The sequence below is a fragment of the Rhinolophus hipposideros genome (genome assembly GCF_964194185.1).
Source record: "Rhinolophus hipposideros genome assembly, chromosome: 11".
In the NCBI taxonomy this organism is placed as follows: Eukaryota; Metazoa; Chordata; class Mammalia; order Chiroptera; family Rhinolophidae; genus Rhinolophus; species Rhinolophus hipposideros.
Genome location: NC_138057.1, coordinates 17,845,313 through 17,869,524, shown reverse-complemented (window position 1 = coordinate 17,869,524; position 24,212 = coordinate 17,845,313). Strand labels below are relative to the sequence as shown.

At 40.0% G+C, this 24,212-nt stretch overlaps 1 protein-coding gene across 3 annotated transcripts in view; it reads right to left on the bottom strand.

The window, feature by feature from the left end:
- LOC308504864 (cyclin-dependent kinase inhibitor 2A-like) overlaps positions 1-24,212 on the bottom strand; it is a gene marked incomplete at its 5' end in the record, with an annotated part of 37,707 nt that overhangs the window by 5,202 nt on the left and 8,293 nt on the right. The window contains one exon of one of the 3 annotated variants that reach the window (XM_081066285.1): positions 17,366-17,711. The exons of 1 other annotated variant lie outside the window; for it this stretch is intronic. Coding sequence is in view for 1 of the 2 variants with exons in the window: in XM_081066284.1 (XP_080922410.1) it covers positions 602-727 (126 nt within the window). Of the gene's footprint in view, positions 1-601; positions 728-17,365; positions 17,712-24,212 lie in introns of those variants that run through there. One more of the 3 variants, XM_081066284.1, reaches the window with a different exon arrangement.

Below are 24,212 nucleotides of genomic sequence, written 5' to 3'. Positions count from 1 at the left end.
GGTTACACTAACGTTTTTCTTCACATATGTCTGCATTTCCTAACTTCTTACAAGCATATATTACAAAACAAGCATATATTTTCCTTATTCAGTTAAAATAAAAAACAAACACATTATGTAGTTGTTTCTGAATAATTTTAATTGATATTTATTCCAACATACACAGCTGTAGGTTTCCACTGAAATTTCCCCCTGTGGTGTAAATAGGATCATCAGTTCTATTCGAGGCCTTTGAATTCAGCCCTAAGTGAGCCCGGCAAATCTTTAAAATCGCGCGTTTTACACCACACGTCTGTAAATTTTGTATCTGGTAAAGAATATACCTCGTTCTACATGAAACACAAATAGGTTCTCTCTTCTAGATCTTCACACCGTGCTAGGGATGGGCACCCTTTGCGCTTCCTCATTCCTCCCTTGGCCTCGTGAGCCCCCAGGGCTTTGCCAAGAGAAATCTCCGGCGCCAAACTCCATGGAAAACTCCCCCGTGTCACCCCTTTACGGAGAATCGAAACGCTTACCTGATTCCTCCCGATCCCTTTGCAAACCTGGTCCCCCAAAGCGGCCCGCCACCCCTCCGCCCGCGGCAACCCCGCTCGCCCACCTGAATGGGGGTCCGGCCGTGCCTGTTGGGCGCATTGGGTGGCACCCCCGCCTGGAGCAGCGCCAGCACCTCACTCACGCGGCCCCGGGCGGCGGCGGTCGCCAGCCGGTCGGACGAGGGCTCCATGCCGCTGGGAAACACCAGCACCCTCGCTCGCGGTCGTCCACCGTCCGCGGCGCGGCGCGGCCCAGCCCCCGCCACCCGCCCGCTCCTCCTCTCTCCCCCCCTGGGGGCTGGCGGACTCCTCCCGCCGAGTCTTTCTTCCCTCCCCCCGCAGAGAGACTGTGTTCTCCGAGGAGGCGCCTTTCACTCTGAACAAGCTGCGAACGTGACACCCCTGAAGTCGCCCCACTCGGGGCCTCTGCTGTCACGTGTGGGCAGCTCGCCCGCGCGGGTACGAACCGGAAGCAGCCCGCTCGGAGCCCCACGGTGCCTCGGCCTGACCGTGCCGCGTCTGCCCGGCACCTGTCCTCACCCCCCCGCCCCCCCCGCCCCCCCCGCATCCCTCCCCCCGCACTTCCCGCGCGGCAGCAGAGGCGCGCGCGGGTCTCGGGGCCAGTGCCCCGCACTCAGGGGAAATTTCTCCCCCATTTCCTTCTTCCGATGGATGACACCGCCGGCAACGCCGAGCTGCACAGGATTCCTAACTGCCAAGGTCGAACCAGGCCAAGTACTGCTTCCTCTTTTATCACAAGAAAGGGGCGCTTTCTCTTGGCAAGAGCCCTGTCAAGGATCTGTACCTCTCGTACAACTACGAGCTTACCCTTCTTTTAGAGCACAGCCCTCTCCGCCGCTCTGTACTTGGGCTTTGCGCGCTGGGTCTGCCACGCCAGAAATCCCAGCTCAAACGTTCATTTTGGAGACTGCCCGCGCGCGCCCGCCCCCTTCCTCCCCACCCCCACACGTGTAAAGCCGGGGACAGGGGAGGTTTCCAGACTGTTCAATGCCTGGTACTAGTGCCTCGTGAAAGGGCTGGTCCCAGAAGATAAGGTCTATTTAACAGGGACGGCGGGCATTTCTGCCTATAAGCAGACAGGAAAGTGGCGAGGGCCGCATTGTACTGATGGACAACGTTCTACATAATTCCTCCCGGACCAGAAAAAGTGTTCAGTGCTGTGGCTGCAGGGTAGGCCGGCTCCTCTCCCGACCCCCCACACCTCTCCTTCCTATTGGGAAAACCTTACAATTTTCTTGGCTATAAAATGGACAGCTAAGAGTGCTCCCTACTTCATAGGGCTGTTGTGTATGTTAAATGAATTGATGTACATACGAGGTGTGATTTAAAAAACATACAATCTATGTTTAAATAAAAAATTGTTACAGTAAAGTATCCATTGCCATTTAATCCCCCGCAAATTACTCTCCCTCGTTTCAAACGCACTTATCACATCCTACTTGCCACTTCCTGAAGCCGTTCTGGAAGTCCTCTTCCGTGAGTGTCTTTAGTTGCGTTGTCGTGGCTGCCTCGATGTCCTCAATCAATTCAAAACATTTACCTTTCATGGTCATTTTGACTTTGGGGAAGAGCCAGAAGTTGCAGGGTGCCAGATCCCGTGAATACAGTGGAGAAGAACACACCATAATGTTTTTATTTGACAGAAACTGCCGTACCAGAAGCGATGGGTGACACGGTGCACTGTCATGATGGAGGATGAAGTAAAGACACTCAGGAAAGAGGACTTCCAGAACTGCTTCAGAAAGTGGCACGAACTATGGGAGAAGTGTTTGAAGTGAGGGGGAGTCTTTTGAAGGGGATTAATGGCAATGTGTCTTTTACTGTAATCATTTTTATTTAAACATTACCCCGTGTTTTTAAATCACACCTGGCATAAGCATTCAGAACAGTGCCACACATCCTAAGCAAATACCTGCCAGCTCTTAAATGATCCATTTTGAGGATTCCCTTGCAGTCTTGTGAGGCACAGAGAAGAAAATGCTTTGGATGGAATTATCAATGTGCTATTCGAAGGGGAGGCCACGAAGACCTTAATCACTGAAGAGATGGTGGACACCTTCCACCACCACCTTCATAGTTAGTGAAAAGTTAAACAGAACTAGGTGTGTAACAAGCAAAAGAAAATCTAACAAAGTTTCCATTTTTCCTGTGGTTATTAGGTTTACCCTTTTAAAAATAAGTATTGGATTGCTCAGGCTTTGCTGATGCCTTAAGCCCGTGCTTAATCCGCCTACTAGCTAAACCAGCTCTGTTTAAAAGTTATTTTTCAATCTCTATTTAATTTCTGTTGAAGACCCAGAATATCTGAACTGTTAGCTCAGGCAAAACATGAAGTTTTAAAAATGATGCCAATTGGTGGTTGTGGCCTGGGACAGTTGATGATGAATGATGTTTTGGATAATTTTCTTTATAAATGGAGGAACTATTTGAAAAGTAAAGGTATGACAGAATGCAGCTCTACAGAGGGCTCAGAAAAAAAAAAAGATTCAAGTAAGCAGTTTCCTGCTGATGCAGTGGGATCTGAGAAAACTTGAAGTGGTATTTCTCAAAGCCCCGACCACAACTACACAGAATCACCAGAATCTAAATCTGCACATTCTCGAGATCTACAGTGTAAGAATCTCTGGAGATGAGCCTCGAAATGTGCAGCTTTTACAAGTTTCCCAGGGTATCTTTAAATACATCAGAGCCAAGAACTAGACGTTTTTTTTGCTTGTATGTTCTAAAAGAATTTTGGAAAACTAGATATCGTTTCATAAGTGTTTAGGTTGACATCTAAATCTTTTTATTGTAAGTTTAAGTAGTTACAAAAACATAATTTCTGGTGTTTTCTAATACTGACATTTATTTATAAAATAAATCTTTTATATCACATTAAAAATAGTAAATAAAATGATGCCAATTAATGGTGACACTTATGGGATGTCAAATTTGTTATAAAAATCCACAATGCATTAGTAGGGCTATCTACCTATATTTTCCTCCAGGCACCTCTCAATTATTTGTGCAGCAATGGTATGGAAAATTCAAACTGTGGTAGACAACAGAAAAATTTTTTAACTAGCTAAACGTCTGATGGGGGAGGGGAAATAGTGGTTGTGGTGATGGGAGGGAGGAATAGATTTCTCTTGTAATATGTCTAACTTTTAGATCAATATTAAATTAGTTTCCATCACTAAAATAATGACTTTTAGTCTTTGGGCAGGGAGAATAGGCCTCTTTGAGAATCGGCTGAAAGCTGTACACCTTCTCCTCCAAAAAGGAAATATGCAACAATTTTTTAAAATTGTGTTCATGTGCACTTGTGTTTCTCAATATAACTTTCAGGGAATTCAGAAATTTCTCTAAAACTTAACTACGGATTCCTACATCAAAAACTCTTTAAACTCTTGTGCAATATGTTGGACTGTTGTTCAAGGATATGGGTGATGGAACCACATAAAAACATCCCTTGGATATATTATTTACAGGCATGTGTAAAGTGCAATTATATTTCATGGGTTGATAAAATGATGTGTCTCAAAGAGCTTTTTAAAATTTTTTTTTCAAAGACCTTTTTAAACTTTAAACTTTGTTGGTTGTTATCATACTCAAACTTTTCTTCTTTTCTGAGATCAAGGTCTTATTTAGGTATGTGCTGCATTGGCAGTTTTGAAAATCTATACTATGAAATTAAAACCTGTCTCAAGTCTGATAGTCTTTTGAAAAAAAAGATTACCACTTATTCATTCATTCAACAAGCTCAGGGTAGAGCATGTTGGGAGTGTGTGGGGGGGAGATGTTAAACATTTGGTCTCTAGAGTTGGACTGCCTGAGTTCGAACAACGTTATTTAACGTACCTGGGCCTCAGTTTTCTCATATGTATAACTGGGATAATAGTACTTGCCTCAAACAGTTGTTGTAGGGATTAAATGAGGCATTACATGTAATGTCCATAGAAAAGGGAAGTAGAGCATGATACAAGAAAAGGAAAAGGGAATGAGAGTCATTCTGGTGGCTTAGGCAAACGCTCCATGGATGCTCAAAGCTGAAAGCTGACCTCCAAGAAAGGTGTAGGAGCATAAAGATATAAAAGAAGGAGAAAGATAGTTGAGGCAGAGGTGAGAGCATGTGCAAAGGCACAGAAGTTTGGGAATGCCGGAAATAATTCACTGGGATGTATGCTGAGAAGCTGTGAAAATAAACTTCTGGAAGAACAGCCTGCAAAGGAGCCTCAAAGGACTGCTCAGATTGGCAGAAGAAAAACCAGGAGTGAATGAGATGGCAAGGAAGTGGGGAAACAGTGTGTAGACTACTCTTGCACAGCTTTGCTGGCATAGTTCAAGGTGAAGAATAGTGAAGGGAGGTACAGGGAAGGTGGAAGAGCCCTGAGCGCACAAAATACCCTGAAGGGAAAATGCCTGGTGAAGAGGACAGCTAAAAGAGAAAAAAGAGGAATTCAGGTCACAGGTAAGATAGGCTGTTTCTGAGGACTTCAGGTCCCTAAAGTCAGGAAGAAATAGAATACACAACATAGGGAGTGGTCACAAATTTGGACTCAGGAGATAGCACCAGGTTTGAGAAAGGAGAAAAGATCAGGGCAGGGAGGAAGTTGAAGCACTTCCTTCCATGAATGAAGAGGCTGACTTGTTTGCAGTGGGGATAAGATGGTGGGTTAGGAAGTGAGAGTGGTGAAGGTTTCGTGTATTTATTATGACAAAAGAAGGAAGGGCTGAGAAAGACTCAAGGAAGATTTTCCATTAGCCGGGAGAACCCAGCTAAGAGTGGAGATCATGACACAATAGGAACTCCTGACTATGTTATTAAACTAAAGAAAACATTACAGTGATGCTATTCCAGAAACCCTACAAATCAAAGAATAGCAATTCTAGATGTGAATATTAATTCAAAACATCACCAGAAAGATATTTGAGAAGACAGCATTCTGAAATTAGATTCTAGTTCTGACAAAGCATTGAAGAATTGTCAAGGAATGATATGATATGCAAACATATCATGACTAACACATACTGATAAGGTATGCAAACATATTATAAGCAACCTTATTTTATTGGGAAAAGGTGTTGGAGAAATAGCTCTGGATTGGGACCAACTGACACGGTCCGGATATATCTAATAAACAGCTTTTTGACTGTAAAATCTTTTGAGACTATTTTTAGCTTCAATGTCCATATTTAAAAAATGGGTTCTCTAGCTTGCTCTATCCTTTATACCTCACAAAGTTATATCAAGTGAGGCACACACAAATGCTGTTTTAAAAGCATACATCTCTTCTCCATATTCAATATTAGTATTGTTATTCAATAATTGTTCAAAATATAGTTAAAAATAAAATATACATAGAATACCTCTGGAAAGATACACAAAAGTCCATAAATGTGGAGAGAGGAAATGAGAAATTGGGATGGACCTGAGACTTTCTTTTCACATCTGCAACTTGTATTGCTTGAATTTTGTACTATACGCATACGTTAGCCATTCCAAATAATTAAATAAACATTAAAGTATTAGACAAATAAAAGTTGCTTTTATGAAAACAATCATTCATAACTTTATGTGATAAACAGTAACTGAGTACTTACTATATGTTAGGCACTTGGTTTTAAGTTGTGGATATAAAAAAAACGAAGGGTCTTTAGTCAAGAGGGTGTACTGGTAACAACCATCAACATCTTTGTTTCTCTGGAGAAGGAAAGCGGTCTTGAATTGGGATGTGCCCTTGAGAGGAGCCTACATTAACAATATAGGAGAAGGAAGATGCATTCTGACAACTGACATCTTAGGCCTGTGTTACCAGGAAAAAGACATTGTCTTTCAGGGTCTAGAAAGGATCCCACAATTACGAAGAGTTCCTTAGGAAACAGCTTTTCAGAACAAGGTATGCACCTTATAATGGCTGGGTTAAGCCTGAATAGATGGGTCTACGATAGAATGCTGGGTGCAGTAGAGTATTATTCAAAGACTAAGGCAATGGAAAAATAATTTCAACCATCCCTTTTAATTTAGAAAGAGTTAATAAAGTAAGGAAAAGAGGACCCCAGCCAAGATCCCCCACCTACTTTATTACCTTGAGCAAGTGATACTTTATTTTGGCTTCACTATCCCCATCTACGAAGTGGGCATAATAACAATTGTGCCTCAGGAGATTGTTGTTCAGCCAAGAAAAGCACCCCTGTGTAAGAATTCTGAGGGCTCAGTGTCCCATCTGGGTATTTTTTTTCCCAATGTGGGTATTTTTAATGGGAAAGAAGGACTTTCTTCGGTGAAAAATGGCAAAGAATGCCAGGTCTCCCTTTAATTATTTATTTTTCCACAAGAAGAAAAGGTAGCTTTAGGATGAAAGGGAGACCTTTAAGAAAACAGAGCAGACCTCTGAACAGGTTTGTAAGCACAGGGAATGGGTCCCATCATGAGATCTATGGAAAATTCAAGATGGATGAACCTTCCATCTCCCTTTTACTAGTCTCTATTAAATTAAATATAGCACAACTATTGAGTGCCTGCTATGAGTTAGGCACTCTTTTAGGGAATCTCTGACATCTCCGTGTGCTCAGAATTACAGTAAAATTTCTCTTCCTGCTCAAACAGGATTTTGGCAAGGAGCACAAAATTCAAAATGACTTATTATACACCTGTATCCTAATTATTGGTAAGTACCAATTTTTCAATCTTAGTTTCCAAAGCCTTAACTGGGTATAGAATCTGCAGTATCTATCATCATCTCCCCAAGATCATTTTGAGGATATCTTAGAAGTGCATTACATGTTACATAGCAGATGTCTTTTCTAAGTTGTATGCAAAACAGATGTAATTTTAACTCTATGTAAGGAGTTTATTAAAAGTATCTCTAGAGTGGGCTCTTGTGAAATGAGAAATCTGTGTAGCCCATAGAAACAATCACTTCCTAATCAACGGTTTTATAAATGTCTGCTTTTGTATATTGAGAAGTTTCTTATGGTGAATTACTTGTATTTATTTGTAGCAATTTGGCCAGCTGAGAAAACTAAAAGATTAGCACAGCATGTGTGTATATCTATATATCTATATATGTGTGCATATATCTATATATAGCTATATAATCTATACTATGTATTTGTGTATATATAATTTGTTTACATGCACGGATATTGAGAATTAGCCTCATATGAGGAACAAAATAAGTAATAAGGCATATAATTAGAGGAGAGATGGACAGAAATAGAGACAATAGGAAATTTGCTCAAAGTTGCCAAGAAAATCATAATGGCTACCATTTACTGAAACCCGACTATATGGGAAGCATTGATTAGATTTATAGATATAATTTCTAATCCCACAATGGTAGGATAGAGAATATTATCCTTCCTTCATAAATCATAAAGAAAAGAAGCCCAGAGTACTTAAGTAATAATACACAAGGAGGAAGAATGCAAACTTCGAGGTTCCCAGTTCTGCCTGAGAGTCCTATTATTGTCTCAGTGGATTCATTTGTATAGTACATGGTGGCAACGCAGCAATCCTTACTTTCTTTGAAAACTGTGCCTTCAAACAGGTTGCAAATCCTCGACCAAAGTGACAAGATCTTCACTTTCGAGAATGACTGTGCTTCTGAGTGATTATTCTGGGGGTAATAATGCACAGAATGATAGAAATTTGGATCTTGAAATCCCCTCAAAGTCACTTAACCAAGTCCCATGATTTTTGAATGATTTTTTCCTGAATATAGTTCACATATGTTAAAAAAAATATTTTTATAAAAAAGAAATGAACTGCATCAGGACAAAATGCACTACACAGAAACAACAACTATTAACAATTTGAAATATTTCCTTTCTTTTTTTTCCTTGCTCAGTTCTTGTGAATATAATACAATTACGATTTTAGTATATGTGCTGCCGAAGCGAGCACTATAATACAATTACAAAATGAGTTTTTCCTCTTATTTATCATTAAAGAATTTTCCCAAATTCTTCAAAATCACTTCATAGACACTGTTTTTTTTAACAGCTAAACACATTCCATTGAAAAAATGTTATAGTTTATTTAATGATATCCTTGTTGTCAAATATTTATGGTGTTTCTAATTAATAAACAGTATTGCAGTTTTTCAAAGAGTATAAGGCTCTTGACAAACATTGCAAAATTTGCTTCCGAACAAGCTACCTTCTTGATTTATAGATAAGAAAATGGAGGGGAGGTACAGAGCCACATTTACCCAGTTAATAAATGTTTGCTGCAAATCTTGAACTCAGTTCTCTCTCCATATTCTTTCTATGATTATAGCTGCTTACTCTGACTTGAACAGACATGGTTTGTGAGAATGTTAACTATATCCTTAATAATCTTAGAGGAGACACAAATGCAGTATGGGCAATGGGACAATCCCTGTCTTTATACTCAGACCTGATCCCTCATTTACCAGCTGTGCAGGCTTGAATCAAAATGGAAACTTTCTGAGCCTCCATTTCCTCACTTGTCAAAATGGGGAAAATAAAACTTACCTCATTAGGGTACATAAGGAACTAAGGATGTCAGATACGTAAAAATCTAGGCACACAGTAGGCTCTCAATACAGAGAACTTACTTTTTTTTAGAATAGATACGACATTTACTATCATGTTATTCATTTAGGCCATCAAAGTCAATTTCCTCTTGAGTATTTTTTTTGTTCATTATCGCACATTCTGGCAGGTGTCTGTGGTTAGGACAAGCAAACTCCCTTCCAAAAGATGTGATTAATACTGTCTTCTTTGAATTCTAACCCCCCTGAAAACAGAGCTTCTTTGTAATAAAGTTGACTATTATAACAAAAGAACTTCCAGTAAAACCTTCATTAAATCATGGGAAGTGACAATGAAGTGTGTCACGGCTCAATGTTTCCTCTGAATTTACTGCCACTAACCACCACTCCTTAGTGTGCAGTTCAAGTAGGAGGTACAATGGGGAAACCATAGGCAAAACTGAAGAATTATAAAGTTTACTTTCTCTAAGCCTCTATTCCCAACCTCCTCTTTTCTCTCCTTAATGGGATAGATTTTCTCTTTTCAAACACACATTACCCTCTTAATTGCTAATCATGAACACATATAATATTCCATTTTGCTTATGCTGCTGATGCATGTATGTGCTATTAGAATGCAAACATAGTATTGATACCCACAGAGAAGAAATATTGTATTCAGTTTTCACTGTTGGGGATGGGAGTGGAGTATTCATGGTTGATTTAGTATAACAATAATTAAGAATACTCTAATTTCAATATTGAAATTGAAAGTAGCCTGCCTTCTTGGGGCTCTATAGTCTTAGTGTTATGTTTTTTGTGTGGGACCACTCTTCCTCAAGTTACATTCTTCACATAATATGTGATTAAAGTCTTCTGGAAAAAATCAACTTCTTAATACTACATATCAACCCTGAATAAATAAAAAATGCTTCCTAGTCATGTTTTAGCACCTTTAACTTGCAGATTTAACATTTCCACTCATGCTTTCCTTTGAGTCTCTGGGTTGAGGGTATAGTTTTATAAATTTATTTCTGATGGTTAAGATTATAACTTCTAGATTTCATTTATTTTATCTTAAGATTTTTATTAAAATATAGTTAACATACAATATTATATTAGTTTCTGGTGTACCTAGACTTCACTTATTTTAAAAGACAATGACAACAGAATACACTTTATGTTTACTTTGCACCAATTTTATATACCTAAGTCAATTTTGCTGTAAGGAAGCATAATTAATATTTAATAATTTTTGTCTTTTTGATATCCTAGTAAATGTAAATAAAAACAGTTGAAGGTTACCTTTTAAGCCAGACATTTTGAAGGTATTGAGAATGACTTTAATGTTTCTGACCCTCTTTCCTTCTTACACACACACACACACGCATGCGTGCACTTTTTATACTACAGAATTTCTAGAAAATTCCAGACTAAAAGTATTGATCTAGATATTCAGACTGCAGCAACTGTTCTGAAGGAATTAAAAGTCCATTATCTCCAGAAATTATTATTCTGGGCTATTGCATTTTTTTTTTTGATAAATGAAAGGCAGGTTAATACCTTTCTTCAGTTTCTAAAACTAATTTGATTTCTTAGAAAATGAGTTCATGAATATTTTAATATCTATTTAATAGTTATGAATACTAGAAGAGTTTAAAGTAACACTGTAAAGACCATCCTCTAGGGCTTTTGTAAATGTGTGGGTAAAAAAATAGGCAAATTTACACTAATTTTTACCTGACACGTTAGAATGTGCCTGGGATATGAATAAATAAATAATTTTTTTTATTATGATATGTATATTCTTTAAAATGGAGTTCAGGAATTTCTAGCTACTCTGAATAAATTCTAATTAAGTAGGCATTTACTGTAAAAGTAAACTAATGTTCTTTAAAGGTCATAGTTTAGGCACTTTAACAATAACTGACAAATGTATTTCAATTGAAAGTTTACAATGTATCTTTACATATCCTATTTTATCTTGTTCTTATTAGATGAATACTACAGAGTATCATCTCAGGTTTACAGATGAGAAAATGAAAGCACTGAGAATTTTAAGTACATAGTCTGAATACCACACAACTAGTAGTGAAGGGAACAGAATCTAAAACTCAAGGTCATATATTCTAAGAAAGTAACCTTTTTATTTCATCCTGCAAGTGATTCCTGTTGTCATGCATAGGTTTCCCATTGATTGTTCTTAAATCAAAGTGGGGATAAGTATTTTATATTTAACCAACAAGGGATTTTTGAACTTGTTTTATTCTGGGCAAGAAATAGGTTTCTGAAAGAAGTCAATCTCCTTGTTTTGTTATGTAATTCAGTGGCTTTTAGAGCCCAGAAGGACTTCAGTTATTATTATACTGACTTCTGTTTTCATTCATTCAATCAATGTATGTTTACTGGAACTTATGTGGCTAATGCTGAGTAAAACAGAAATCCAAAGGAGTTCAGCAAGTTACACAGCAACAGCTAGAAGAAATGTAGTCCCTTGAAAGGCAGTTATAAATTGGTAAGGAGGGCACTTGGTTTAGAAGCACAATGACTTTTAGCAGACCAGGCAACAACTTATCTGAACCTCAGTCTCCAGTCTATGAGATAAGGAATAAAATCCCCAAAACAGAATGACAATGTGACAATTAAATGAGATAATGTAAATTGATGTGCTCTATTATAATTATTTTGAAGGAAAAAGGAAAGCGAACTTGACCACATGCCTTTGAAAGAAAGTTTCATTAAGCGTCTTTTAGAAATCATACATTACATAAAATATATTAAACTTCAACTACTCAGCATGTAAACTGAATGGAGTAAAATTCAGTGTCTCACGTTGTATAGACATTTAATAATTGTTTTAAAGTTAAAATATACTATTTGACAGGGTGGAAAGGTTTGCAATTGGGGGGAGTTACTATTGTTTGGATAGCTGCTGTTTCTTTAAATTGGGTGAAAGAATTGTACAGTTGCTGAGTCAGATGACCTGGCAGCCTAAGCAAAGCAGAGCAAGAAAATGGTGGCACTCAAAAAAAGAAAGCAAAACAAGCTTTCCCCCCTAATACATCAGCAAAGTAACTGATGTAACATTAAACAAATTGCATTTAAAAGCAGAAAAATTATGATTATAATTTGGAAGGCATAGTATTTTAGTTTTTCTTAAAATTGCAAATTATTTTCGGCTTACTTGACTTATGTGTATTTCCCCTCTTGTAAGTGTACTTTTACAGACACAAAGACGCATCATTTGGTCCATAAGTACTTTATTCTGTTATGGCTATATTTTACCTTGACCTAAAATATAATTTAAAGCTGTGAAACACTTCTATGTTTTGTTTTTCCTTTCTTACATAACTTTAGGTTGCCATGTTTACCAGCTTGACTCTTGGTTTGGATAAAAACATGAAATTAAACTACTTATTACTTATTTGTCTATCTATCTAGCACCATTCACCCTGTGTAAACAGAAATAAGTATATATAGTGTTTCAAAAAGATAAGATATAAATGTCTTACATGGAAATTTTCTGTTCAGTGCTACAAGCCTTAACACACAAGTATATCCTGTTACCTCCTTCCTCCCAAAATATGTTCTGATAGTAAAAATCAGGCATCTAAGAGATAGTCTTTTCCAGTTCAGATGAAGGCTCACATATTAATAAAGGCTGTCCTTCATTTGGTAAAATAGCTTTTTCTAATTACTTAGACTCTCAGTGTCTTCCCTGAAACCCAAAGTGTGATTGACTAATCCTAAAATTTCAGATCTTATTTAAAGGCCTGGACCTGGATTTATAAATGAATAAATAAACAAACAAACAAGCAAAAATAAGGTTAAAAGTAATGTTGAACATATTTGTCAAATGGTGCTCCAATAAGCCACCTATAACAGAATTTTTTTCAAGTGCTTATTTAAAATCTCAATGATTGGAATCCACAGCAAAAGTGTTGAATTTTCTGGGAATGAGTCTCAGAGTGTGTATTTTAAACAGCAACATAGATAATGATGCTTCTGAAAACCTTTGCCTTCTGACTTCTCATAATTCTTGTGCTTAAACTAAGAAAGGAAAGGCATATTTAGTTACACCACTGCACGAATTTAGTTTCAGTTTGCTTAAGAGGTTACATATCTTTGTTCATACAGTTCTGAACATCTACAAACCCTTTCTTCTCTTAAAAAAATAATTCCTATTGGCTTTGCAACCATTTACATAAATTGACTTTTTTGTTTGTTTGTTTGTTTGAAGGTGAAAGGGGAAAACAGAGCTAATTGAAGAATTTAAAAAATCATTTGTGATAAAATGTTCATGTTTTCATGAACAAAGCCATTATGTTATTTATAATATGGAAAGCAAAAATCAAGTTATTCTTTTTCTAAGGACCTCTGAGGCACTGGAATTTTAAATTTTGTAATTGATTGCTTTAATTTTTCCCTTTTATTACTTCTTTCTGATTATGTAATTTTGTCCAACTACAACAGTCATTCTAAGGCTCATAAAATAAATAACTTCACTGACAAGAAGAGATTTTCTTCAATCCTCCCTTCTTTAAAAAACAAATGCGATTAACACATAGAAAATTCAACAATTTCCAGTACAGGTGGGAGTGCTGAATATACACTAAAATACCATGAATTAGGATGTGGGGAATCTGTGGAGGTCCCAAATTGGTAGGCATTTTCTAAAATGGAACAGAGCCTTTAAACAACTTTCCTTCCCCTACCAAACAAAGCCTTTATTTACTCCCAAGATCTTCTCCATCCGTTGGCTTATTGTCACAGAAGTTGGTCTTGTTAATAGTATTTAGAGTTTTTTTATTCTAATAAGTGATTTCATTTTGAATGATTTAACTGAGGGGGGTAGTTTTCAAACTGGAGGAAGGCTGCACTATAAGAAGAAAACAGTTGGGAGACATCACTGGGAAAACTTATTCTCCATACAATCTTGCAACCCAGACAGAGAAACAGGACGAGGCCTTTCAACACTCTGGTGGCCACCTGGCATGGAAGGGCATGGAACAGCTTTCCAGTCTTGGAAGTGCCCTTTGCCCATGGTTTCTCAGAGGGAACCTAACCCACTCTGCCCCCTCCCCTCCAAAAAATAGGCCTAGCCATTTTTAAGCCGGGGAGGTGACCTAGAGATGTCTCCTGCCAGAGATGTCTCCTGTCGTACCTAGCACCCTTCCTGAATCCGTAAGACAAGACGCACTCAGACTCTGCCTGCCGCCACTCCCTTTTTCATCTACTGAAGCCCCAGTCTTGCTCTACATATTAACCCCTGTTCTGTAATGACTGTTCTTTTGATCAAATTTTACCTGTGGAAATAGTATGAGTGAAGGGAGACGCCCAGAGGAGGATATAAGTAAAAGGGGGGAGTTGGTGGAGTGGGGTGCTAAGTGCGCCAGCGTCCAAACTCTCGCTGGAGGGTCCTACCCCAGCTGCCAATTAAACCTCCAGGATATACATGGTTTCTAGGAATTAAGTCCAGGAGGTGATGGGAGCTGGCAGGTGGGGAAGGTGAGGAAGGCGGGGTCCACCGAGCAGCTTGAGTCTCACTCCCTACTGAGGGCTCTCTCTGGCGTCCTGGGGATTCCCATCGCAACTCTAGCCCAGCTCTCCCGATACCGGAGCCCCAGCCTGAAGTTATCTGAAAAGAACTTGTGAGGAGTCCGGAGAAAGGGGCACGTGCTGAGACCAGAGGCCTACTCTTCCCCAGGTGTCTTAGAAATAGGTATAGCTATGCATTTATCTCACATTTACCATTTACTGAAAAGCAAACTACGTTGTGAATAGGCACAGCGAGGTTTAAAACGGGGCCAAGTGAGATTGTTATGCTTCTCCAAAAGGACTAAAAGGTTTAAAATTGTAAAAACACTGCCAAGTAGTCAGCCTTCCGTTAAGAAAGTATTTTTGAGATGATATGAAATTAATTTAGTAACAGGAGTTATTCACATGTTGAGAAAATGGTTTAGCGTAACTCTACCATGATGCTTAGTAGTGATGAAATAATATGTAATTAGCAGACATGTAAAATATTGCAGGACATCGATAGCAACAGGCTACATACACCATTGTTATTTTAGGAAGACAATGGAATTTTTTAAATTCAAGGCTCCAAAGAAGTAAATAAATGCCTTGATTTCTGAAAGGGTTGTTATTGTTCATTTAGAAGGTAATACAATCTCGAGATCATGTACACATTGGGAATAATGGTTTATGCTAACTGTACAGTGCTTACCTTGAGAAAATACTATGTTGTTTCAGAGGGAAAAAAATCCCAAGAGTTTCCAAACAGTATTAAACAATTAATTTCATAAAGATACAACTATTTTGTTAACAAGCCAAAGTAGAAGTAACACATCAATTAATGTAATTCATCAGGCATGTGTATATAACAAACCAGTAATGTGGAATTTTATTATATACATTTTTCAGTCATACAAAAATAAAGTCAGAGTGAATATATTTGCAGAAACTGAAAATATGTTAACACCTTACATAATTGCATTAATATTAAATAATTCATACAAGTTATTTTTAAGCATTGTAGCTCTCAAAGAATTGTATGAATCCCAACATAATTACCTGCTATACAGATTCTTAAATCAATATAATCATAGACATAACATACACTAATGTGAAATATATAATTACTTATCATTTATAAATTAATAATTCTAGATGTTTATATATATGCATAAATTCATATATGAAGTTGGAGAATTGCACATATTTTCAAGACATATTATATCTAAGTCATGTGTTCTGTCTTTAGATATTTGCTGAAAATTAGGCTTTTCATAGTTTTAAATAACTTTACACATCATTCCTGAAAATTGACTTATTCCTAAATAAAAAGAAATAAATGGCTACTTTCAATGGACCTATCATTTTAACATTTCATACAATAAGTGCACTATAAAATAAATATTTTCTCTAACTTAAAGTAGTCACAATATTGTATTGTATACTCCTAAAATAGAAAACACATAATTATAGTATTTACACAGATTAAAATTTTTAATTTTGTTATTGTAGATTTCTGGTACAACCTACTAATTTAAATAAAATAGCTTTATAGAGAGTAATATTAACAACTGATGTTAAAAAACATATCATAGTAGCTAAATGTTTGCTGGTACGAATAAAGCACCATTAAAAAAACCAGCAAGATCACACTATGAAATCATTACAAGCTCCTGCTACAGATTCTTTAAACAACTGAACTTTCATAATAATATGAAAAATTTACCCTATACATTATTTTTAGACTTTTGCCAGTAGAAATTGAGGCATCTAATTAAACACTGGTAGTTTTAACAGTTTTACATTTACATGTCAATAAACTTAGTAACGTTAGAATAAAAAACTAAACCCCTCTGCTGGCTTCTGCATTTTCACAACATATATTCCAGAGGAAATGAGGTACTAAGAAAGGTCACAAAAATTAAGCCTCATTAAATTGTTTTTAGACTAATTATCCAAGTTCTAATAGGATTCTGAATATTGTAAATATATATGCATATATTTCCCATTATTCTGGACATAGGAAATTACACCGACTGTATCAAGATTTATCTGATGTGAAGACAAAACTAGCCAGGATTCTGTTTTTCAAGAAGTAGGCCTCATTTTTTAAGAAAGTGTTCATTGTGGCCTGAGATGATTAAAACATTGTTTGAGATACCTCAGACTGTCTTCTGCTAAACATAATGGCCATTGTCCCGGGAAATTTGAATCTGTCCGCCAAGTAAGAATCCTCCAGCTCACCACGAAAACCCATCTCTGCAAAATCTCCTTTTAGCAGTTACTGATCCTTCGATCAATATTATTATTTCGGGAAGTCAGACGGTGTGCAACTACTGGAAGAAGAGGTTTACTCGGCAAAAATACGGGAGAAAAAAGGCGGCCTCCAGAAAACTAAGACCGTTAGTAATACTCGCCCCCCGGGCGAAATAAAGTGCCTTACAAATACACCTTGTGTATTTCACGATGTGTGTGTGTGTGTGTGTGTGATGTGTGTGTGTGTGTGTGGTGTGTCTGTATGTGCGTGTATGTGTTTACTGACTGTCCCACCCAGGCAATCCAGGAATACTTCTAAAGCGGGTTTGGAATCTCCCGGTGACCCCAGAGTTTCCCGGGGTTTAAGGAGGTGTGTGAAGGGGCTTCGTGCTCAATATATTGGGAGAACCTCACATCTAAGTAAGTGTAACCCGTATGGAAAGAGACTGGAATAGAGCCTTCACACCAGAAGAGGATACAGCTGCGTAGTAAATCACACCAAACAAAATCATCTAAGGGCCGATCGCTCCCGGGACTTTTCGAGGCCTTTCCTACCTGGTCTTCCAGGACGCCGCGGCTGCGCTCTGGGCCGGTTCCTCACTAGCGTCAGCACGGAGGCCACAACGTCTTGCACACTCAGCGCTGCCCACTCACCCGCGGGTGACACGACGTGTACCTCGAAAGCCCTCACTTGAGGCGGGCGCCGCGCGCGCCGAATCCTCACAACGACTATAAAGGCGCCCACCACGTCCATGCTCTGCGGAGCTGCGCGGGCACTGCGCCTCCTTTCACACCAGAGGTAAGCAGCGTCCTGCCCGCCCCCCAGTTGCAAATTGAGACCCACGCGCCTCGGAGGCTCCCATCCCCGCCCCGCAGGCGCGCCCCCGCGCCCCCTGCGCGCGCCCGCGCGCCCCGACCGCCCGAGATCTCGGAACCGTTCGGTGCCCGGCGTGCGCAGGAAAGGCGGGCCGAGGCGCCAGGAGGGCCGAGAGCGCGCCCGCCGCTAGCGCCCTGGGTTCCCCGCCCCCACCGCCTCTTTCCCGCCTATCGGCGCCCCCCCCCCCGTCCCCCCCACCCGCTCGGCTCGGGCGCCCCACGCGGTGACAGCTCCCGGGCCTGACGCCAGACGCATCTGCAGCAGCCCGCCCCTCCATGTCTGTCACCTGACTTGTTACCAGCAGCGAACCGCAGTGCTTCCGCGGCGTCTGCTCCCCGCTCTCCTGTGTCCCTTCTTTTATTCCTCGCGTCCCTTGCTGGGGATCTTCCATGCCTCCAACCTGGATTAAAACGAGGGAAAGAAAGACAGAACAGTCCTGTCATTGCTGTACCGCCCTTCAGAAGGCTGGATGTCAGTTTTGAAAGAAATGGCGCTATGCTCGTCTTCTAGATTTAGGAAACCAGCGAAATAAACGCCGCCGCACACGGCCGATGCGATATCTGGACACTGCGCGGCGCTGGCGCGGCGGGAGCTGCGGGCCCCGCGCCTGACAAGGTAGGCGGAGCCGATGCCCAACCCGGGGGTCCCCGCGCGGTCCGGGCGCCCCTTCCCCTCCCTGCGCTCGGCGTGGCCGAGGATGCCGGGTGGACCGAGACTCGGTCATTTCACCCGGCAGTTTTTATTTTCGGTTTTAACCTCTGAGCATCTTCCTCTTTCCTGTCGCCCCGGCGCTCCCCTCCCCCGTGGGATGCTCCCCCGCCTCTCCCCGCGCTCTGGTTCTCCCGCCCGCAGCCCTGCTCGGCCTCCTCCTCCCGCCGCCCGGAGCTCTGACACCCTCCCGTCTCACTGCGCCCTGTTCCCTCTGCTCCCCTGCTCCCCTCCTGCCCCTCCCCACCTCTTCTAACACATCACTTTCTTTCTGGAATCCTCCCCCATCCCTTCCCCAGCGTGGTCCACTCTGAGCAGGGAAAGCGGGGGAAGGAAAGGAAGCAGCATCAAGGAGGGGTGAGTCGCGGACGCGGAGGCGGCCTGAGGCTTGGACGAGCCGGGTTCCAGAGCGCAGTGCGGCGGGTCCCGGCTCTCGTGTTGAGCGGAGCTCGGTTGCGGGCTCGCCAGCTTCCGGAGGCGGGAAGTCGAGCCCAGGACGCCGCTTGCCGGCGGGAGGTGCTGACCCGGTGCCCCAACCTCTGGGCCTGCAGTCAGTCTCTGTCGGCCCAGAGGCTCGCGGGCTGGAGGAGAGGCCTGGCCGGCCGGGCGTGTAGGAGAGGATGTGAGACTAGGCCAGTCTTCGGAGTCTAAAAGGTGGCCCGCCTCTCAGTGGCTTCTTCCACAAGTGCCCGGGCCTAGTGGCCTAGCCGCAGAAGGAGATCCAGAGCTCTCAGACGAGGAGGAACTGAGGTTTGAATTGTCCAAGCCACCTACTGTATCCCAGAGGCCAGGTTTAGCAGCAGGCTTCTTTCACTTCGATCCCTCACCTCATCACAGGACGTAGCTGCCTAACCGCCTGCTCGGATGAGGTCAGAGTTAGAGACTAGTTTTAAATAGCTACTTAAAACGTCTCTCTGGGTCGTTCAACTGCACCTCTCCCCTCTCCTGTAGGATTCCCTCAGAATGTTCCGGAACGCCCGTGCTCCGTGCTGAGGCTCCTTACCACTCCTGTGTCTAGAATGAATGAATGCTCTTTCTCGCTCTTCGAAAGGCCAGTTCTGTGTTCAGGTCTCTCTGAAGTGTCCTTGCTCAGCGTCTGTTCCTTTTTCAGACGCCATCAGATCTCCGTGTTACTTACATGTTGTACTTAGCATACAGAAATTATCTGTATCTGCCTCTCACAGTAGTATGCAAACTGCATGGAAGCCAGATCCTGTTTTGTCTTACACCATACCCGTGAGCCCCCATCTCAAAAAAAAAAAATCATACATAGGAGAGATGGACTATTGAAAACATACAATTGTAATGAGGGAATTTCACTTTATGGTGAACAGAGGAGGGGCATTTTAGGGAATAGGTAGTTCAGAGAAAATATCCTGAAGGAAAAATGATGCCCAATTCTGGCAGAGTATCATTTAAGGACCCTGGAGAAGTGAAAGAGTGAAGGGTTTTCCTGGGCCCACAGCAGGATGATTAGCTGTAGCAATAAACCCCTGGTGGGTGAGGGCGAGAAGACCTGTATTACATCTCTGGAAATTATTAGGGTTCTCCAGAGAAGCAGAACCAATAGGATGTATGTGTATGCGTGTGTGTATGTATGTGTGTGTATTTTAAGGAATTTGCTCACCCAGTTGTGGGGGATGGCAAGTCTGAAATCTGCAAGACAGGTTGGCAGGCTGGAGACTCAGGGAAGAGGTGATACTACAGTTTTGAATCAAAAGGCAGTGGAGACAGAATTTCTTCTTCGTTGGTAAATCTCAGTCTTTTCATTGAAGGCCTTCAACTGACTGGATGAGGCCCATGCACATTGTAGAGGATAACCTCCCTTTAAAAAAAAAATCTATGGATTTAAATGTTAACTATATCTAAAAATATACCTTCACAGCAACATCTAGATTGGTGTTTGACCAACCAATTTGGTTCCATAGCCTAGCTAGTTGATACATAAAATCAAACCTCATGTTATGCCGTTATGCCTGAGAGTACAGCTGAGCCTCAGTTTCCAAGCTAAGTTTAAATTCAGGGATCTGTCTGTATTGACTGGGCCTGTATAGCTTAATCTGGAGCCATTTCCTCTCCACCCAAACTTGTTATGGGGAATAAGGGAGTTGACCACTTCACAGGAATGCCATTTGAGTGAGAGAATTAAGATCATTATACAGTAAGCTCTGTGTTCAATGAATATAATTTTTAAAATTTAAACTTAAATTTCACTTTGGTTTTCCCCTGCTTCCCAACACCTGGGTTTTGTTAGTTATGGCATGCAGGGGAATTCTATCTAATTTTAATATTAGACCCAGCAGAATACAATTATGAAGATAATCTTAGCAAAACAACGAATTTGTGGCATTCCAAAGACTTTTGGAATTTCAAATGACTTTTGGCTGTGTGCTCTCCAAAAAATGAATGATTAAGAACTGTGTGTATACACTGTCACTTGTATTACTTATTTTGATCCTCACAGTGGCCCTTTGAATTTGGGATTGCTATCCCTATTTTATAGGTGAGAAAACTGTGGCCCAGAGGGGCTCAAATCTTGGACACTTTATGGCCAGCAAGTGCCAGAACTAGAATTATCAAGGTGTTTGGACTATAAACCTTGTGGTCTTTCTGTTGTACGCACGGCCAGAGGGAGTGAACTATTAGTGGGTCATTTTCATATTTTCACGGAATGTTGGAGCTTTTCTTTGCTCTTTTCCTTTGGCTAAAAAAAAAAACAAAACCCTGACTCTGTAGATCTCTCTGAGTTTCTGAACTGAGGAAAATGATTTTCTATTTTGGATCAGCAAACTCATCCCACAGGCAAAGACAGAAGAGGACACTGTACTTAATATATCTTGTGTTCTTCTCTCCCCACAAGGACACTAGCTTTCTCTCAGGAATCTCCTGATTTTCTAAACTCGATGAGAAACTTCCCTAATATTGCACATGCTCAAACTGAAAGTTCCAAAGGTATAAGACAAAAGATACCATAAGCAATATTTTAAAACTATTATTTGAACATATATGACAAAATATTAACTTCTATAATATGTAAATAAATACATAAATGAGTAAAAAGATAACCCCGTTAAAAATGAGCAAAGAGTGTAATGGGCAGTATATAGTAGAGGATATACAAATAGTCAAGTGGTCAAAAAATATATGAAAAGATATTCAATTTTATTCATTAGTAAAGCAATATCTATAGGTGTGGCAAAAATAAAAAGTACTGATAACATTGGCAAAGTTGTCAGAAAACAATCACTCCTACACATTATTGTAACACACTATTGTTTTGGAAGGCAACTATACAGTATTACAATTGTGTGTGCATATATGTACCCTTTGTCTCAGCAATTCTCCTATATCATAAATATGCAAAATACATATACCTAAATATATGTATGGACATACATTTTATATGTAATGTGCATGTATATGTATGGAAAGAAATATATATGTATGTGGGTGTGTGTGTATATATATATGTACATATATATATACCCTTTGATTCAGCAATATATGATTCATATAGTATGGAAAGATTTTATACACAGACACCTATATGTGCAGATGCCCATTGTGTGTGTAAGGGGGGGGGATTGAGAGAGGGGTTGGGTGGGGGTGGGGGAACTACCCTTAGCTTCAGTAATTTCACTCCTATAAATTGCTATACGCAGTTCATATAAGGATGCAAGAAAGGTTCTTTGGAGCATCGTATGCAGTAGGGAAAAAAAAAGCAAGAAAGGAGAAAGGAAACAATTTATATATTTGTTGACAGGAGACTTGTTTTAAAAAATTTAGGTTCATTCATAAAATACAAAACTATATAGCCGTAAGAAAATGCAGTGCATGTATATGTCCTGATAACAGAAGTTGTCAGAATCTATTACTAGTCAAAGAGAGCAAGTTACAAAAGAGTATGATTCTGTTTACGTTTTCCAAATGTTTAGGGGAGGGGTGTTTACAATTATATGCACCTATATTTCTGGAAGGCTAATTAAAAATTTTGAAAATCATTGGTTAGCCCTGGGAAGTGAGAATGGGGTGGGGGGTTTAAGGAGCTTTCAGGATTTTTAAACTTAATTCTGTTTATTTCCTGCCCTGTTTGAAAGGTTACCGTGAACAAGAATTTTAAAGCAACAACTACAGAAATCTGGGGCCCCAAACCCTGAGATTCTAATTCTGAAGGTCTGAAGTTAGTCAGCAAATCTATATTTGAACATCCCTAGGGGTGATTTTGATATGAAACCAAGGTTGAAAACAACTTTCCTGTATGTTGGTCTCAAAAGACTGGTGGGGACAGCACCATCATCGTATAGACATAATAAATACCCGGGGACGAATGTAAAATGAAATATTATTTTTCCCAAAAGGGCATAACATTAAATTATTTTATGATAGTATTTAAACAGATAGAAAAGCACCTGCAATCCTGGAATACATCCATATGCAATAACTAAATACCAAAGGCAGTTTAGAGATTAGAGAGTACAAGAGGATGACAAAATATTTTAGGCAACATTATAGTTTATAACTCTAGGTGGCATGTTGGGAGGGGATAGAGGGGACTATAAGGGATATTGCTGTGCCCTAGGAAAGGTGGTAAAGCTCTGCAACTCACAGTCCACAGATGGAATGAGGAACCATGGGGTATAAATAATTCTAACACTTACCCTTCAGAAGAAAACTCCTTGTGTCATCAGTAATCTGTTGAGCTATCTGTGGGTTTGTGAACAGAATAAATTGTTTACTGTTTTACGTTTCTATGTGTGTCTTATAGACATATTATAAAATATGTAATAACATACTGAAATTATTTACAGCTTAATCTGATAAATACCCCAAATACAATTATTTATACTAAGACATGAGTGAAACCTGAAGAACAGTAGATAATCCTTACATATTTGGTTTGGGACTATTGAAAAGCCGCCCAAACAGCAGATACTCATTACTGGTCTTGAATCCCACTCTTGTATTCACAGTCACTAGTATCTAGTGCAGAAGAAAGTGGAATTCTCAGGGAGACCCAGTTTTTAGCTAAGGCAAGGAGATGGAGAAATGTGTGACATTGTAAGAAGGTAGAGGGGAGTTTGTTTAAAATGAAATGAAGACCCAGAGGTCAAATAAGAAAGGGTTCAAAGGAAGTAGTACCAGTCCTATCATAAATAATATAGAGTATTTGAATGAGAGGACAGCGAATTAGAAGAGCATGAATTTTGGGAGGAGGCCAAATATAAAAGGGAAATGAGGCATGGTTTAATCACTGTAATTGGTCTTCAAGTTTTGACTTTAATCTGTTGCATGATAGTGTCTGTGCCAGCACTGGCTATATGTCTACTGGAGGTCTAAGGCCCAGGGCTTCTGCGTGGCAAGGGGATCAATAGGAGTTTGGGGTTTCTGCGTAAACTTCCAGTGTGATGTAGATGCTGTGAGATAGTCAGCATATCTTCATGCATCTCCCATTGTTTTTTTTCACCAGCAAAATCTTTGGTTTATGTTTATTTCAAACTTCACATTAGTAAATCAGAGTTGGGTGCTCAGTTCTGCCATACATGTTGGTTTATATTACTGTGCGTAACATGTAATCCATACTAGTTAAACGTATTACTACATTAGCAGCACTGGCTTCAAAGCAAATTTTCCTTTATTACATAATTAACAAACAGATGATGTATAAAAGTGACTTTCTAGAAAGTATTTTTTCCTTATGTGAGGAATGATATTAAAATCTGAGTGGGGGATTCCATAGATAAGAAAGGAGTCATTCCATGTGTAATAGCTGAACTTGAGAAAGGTTTTATAGAAAATCAAGAAAAGTAGGGGATGAGC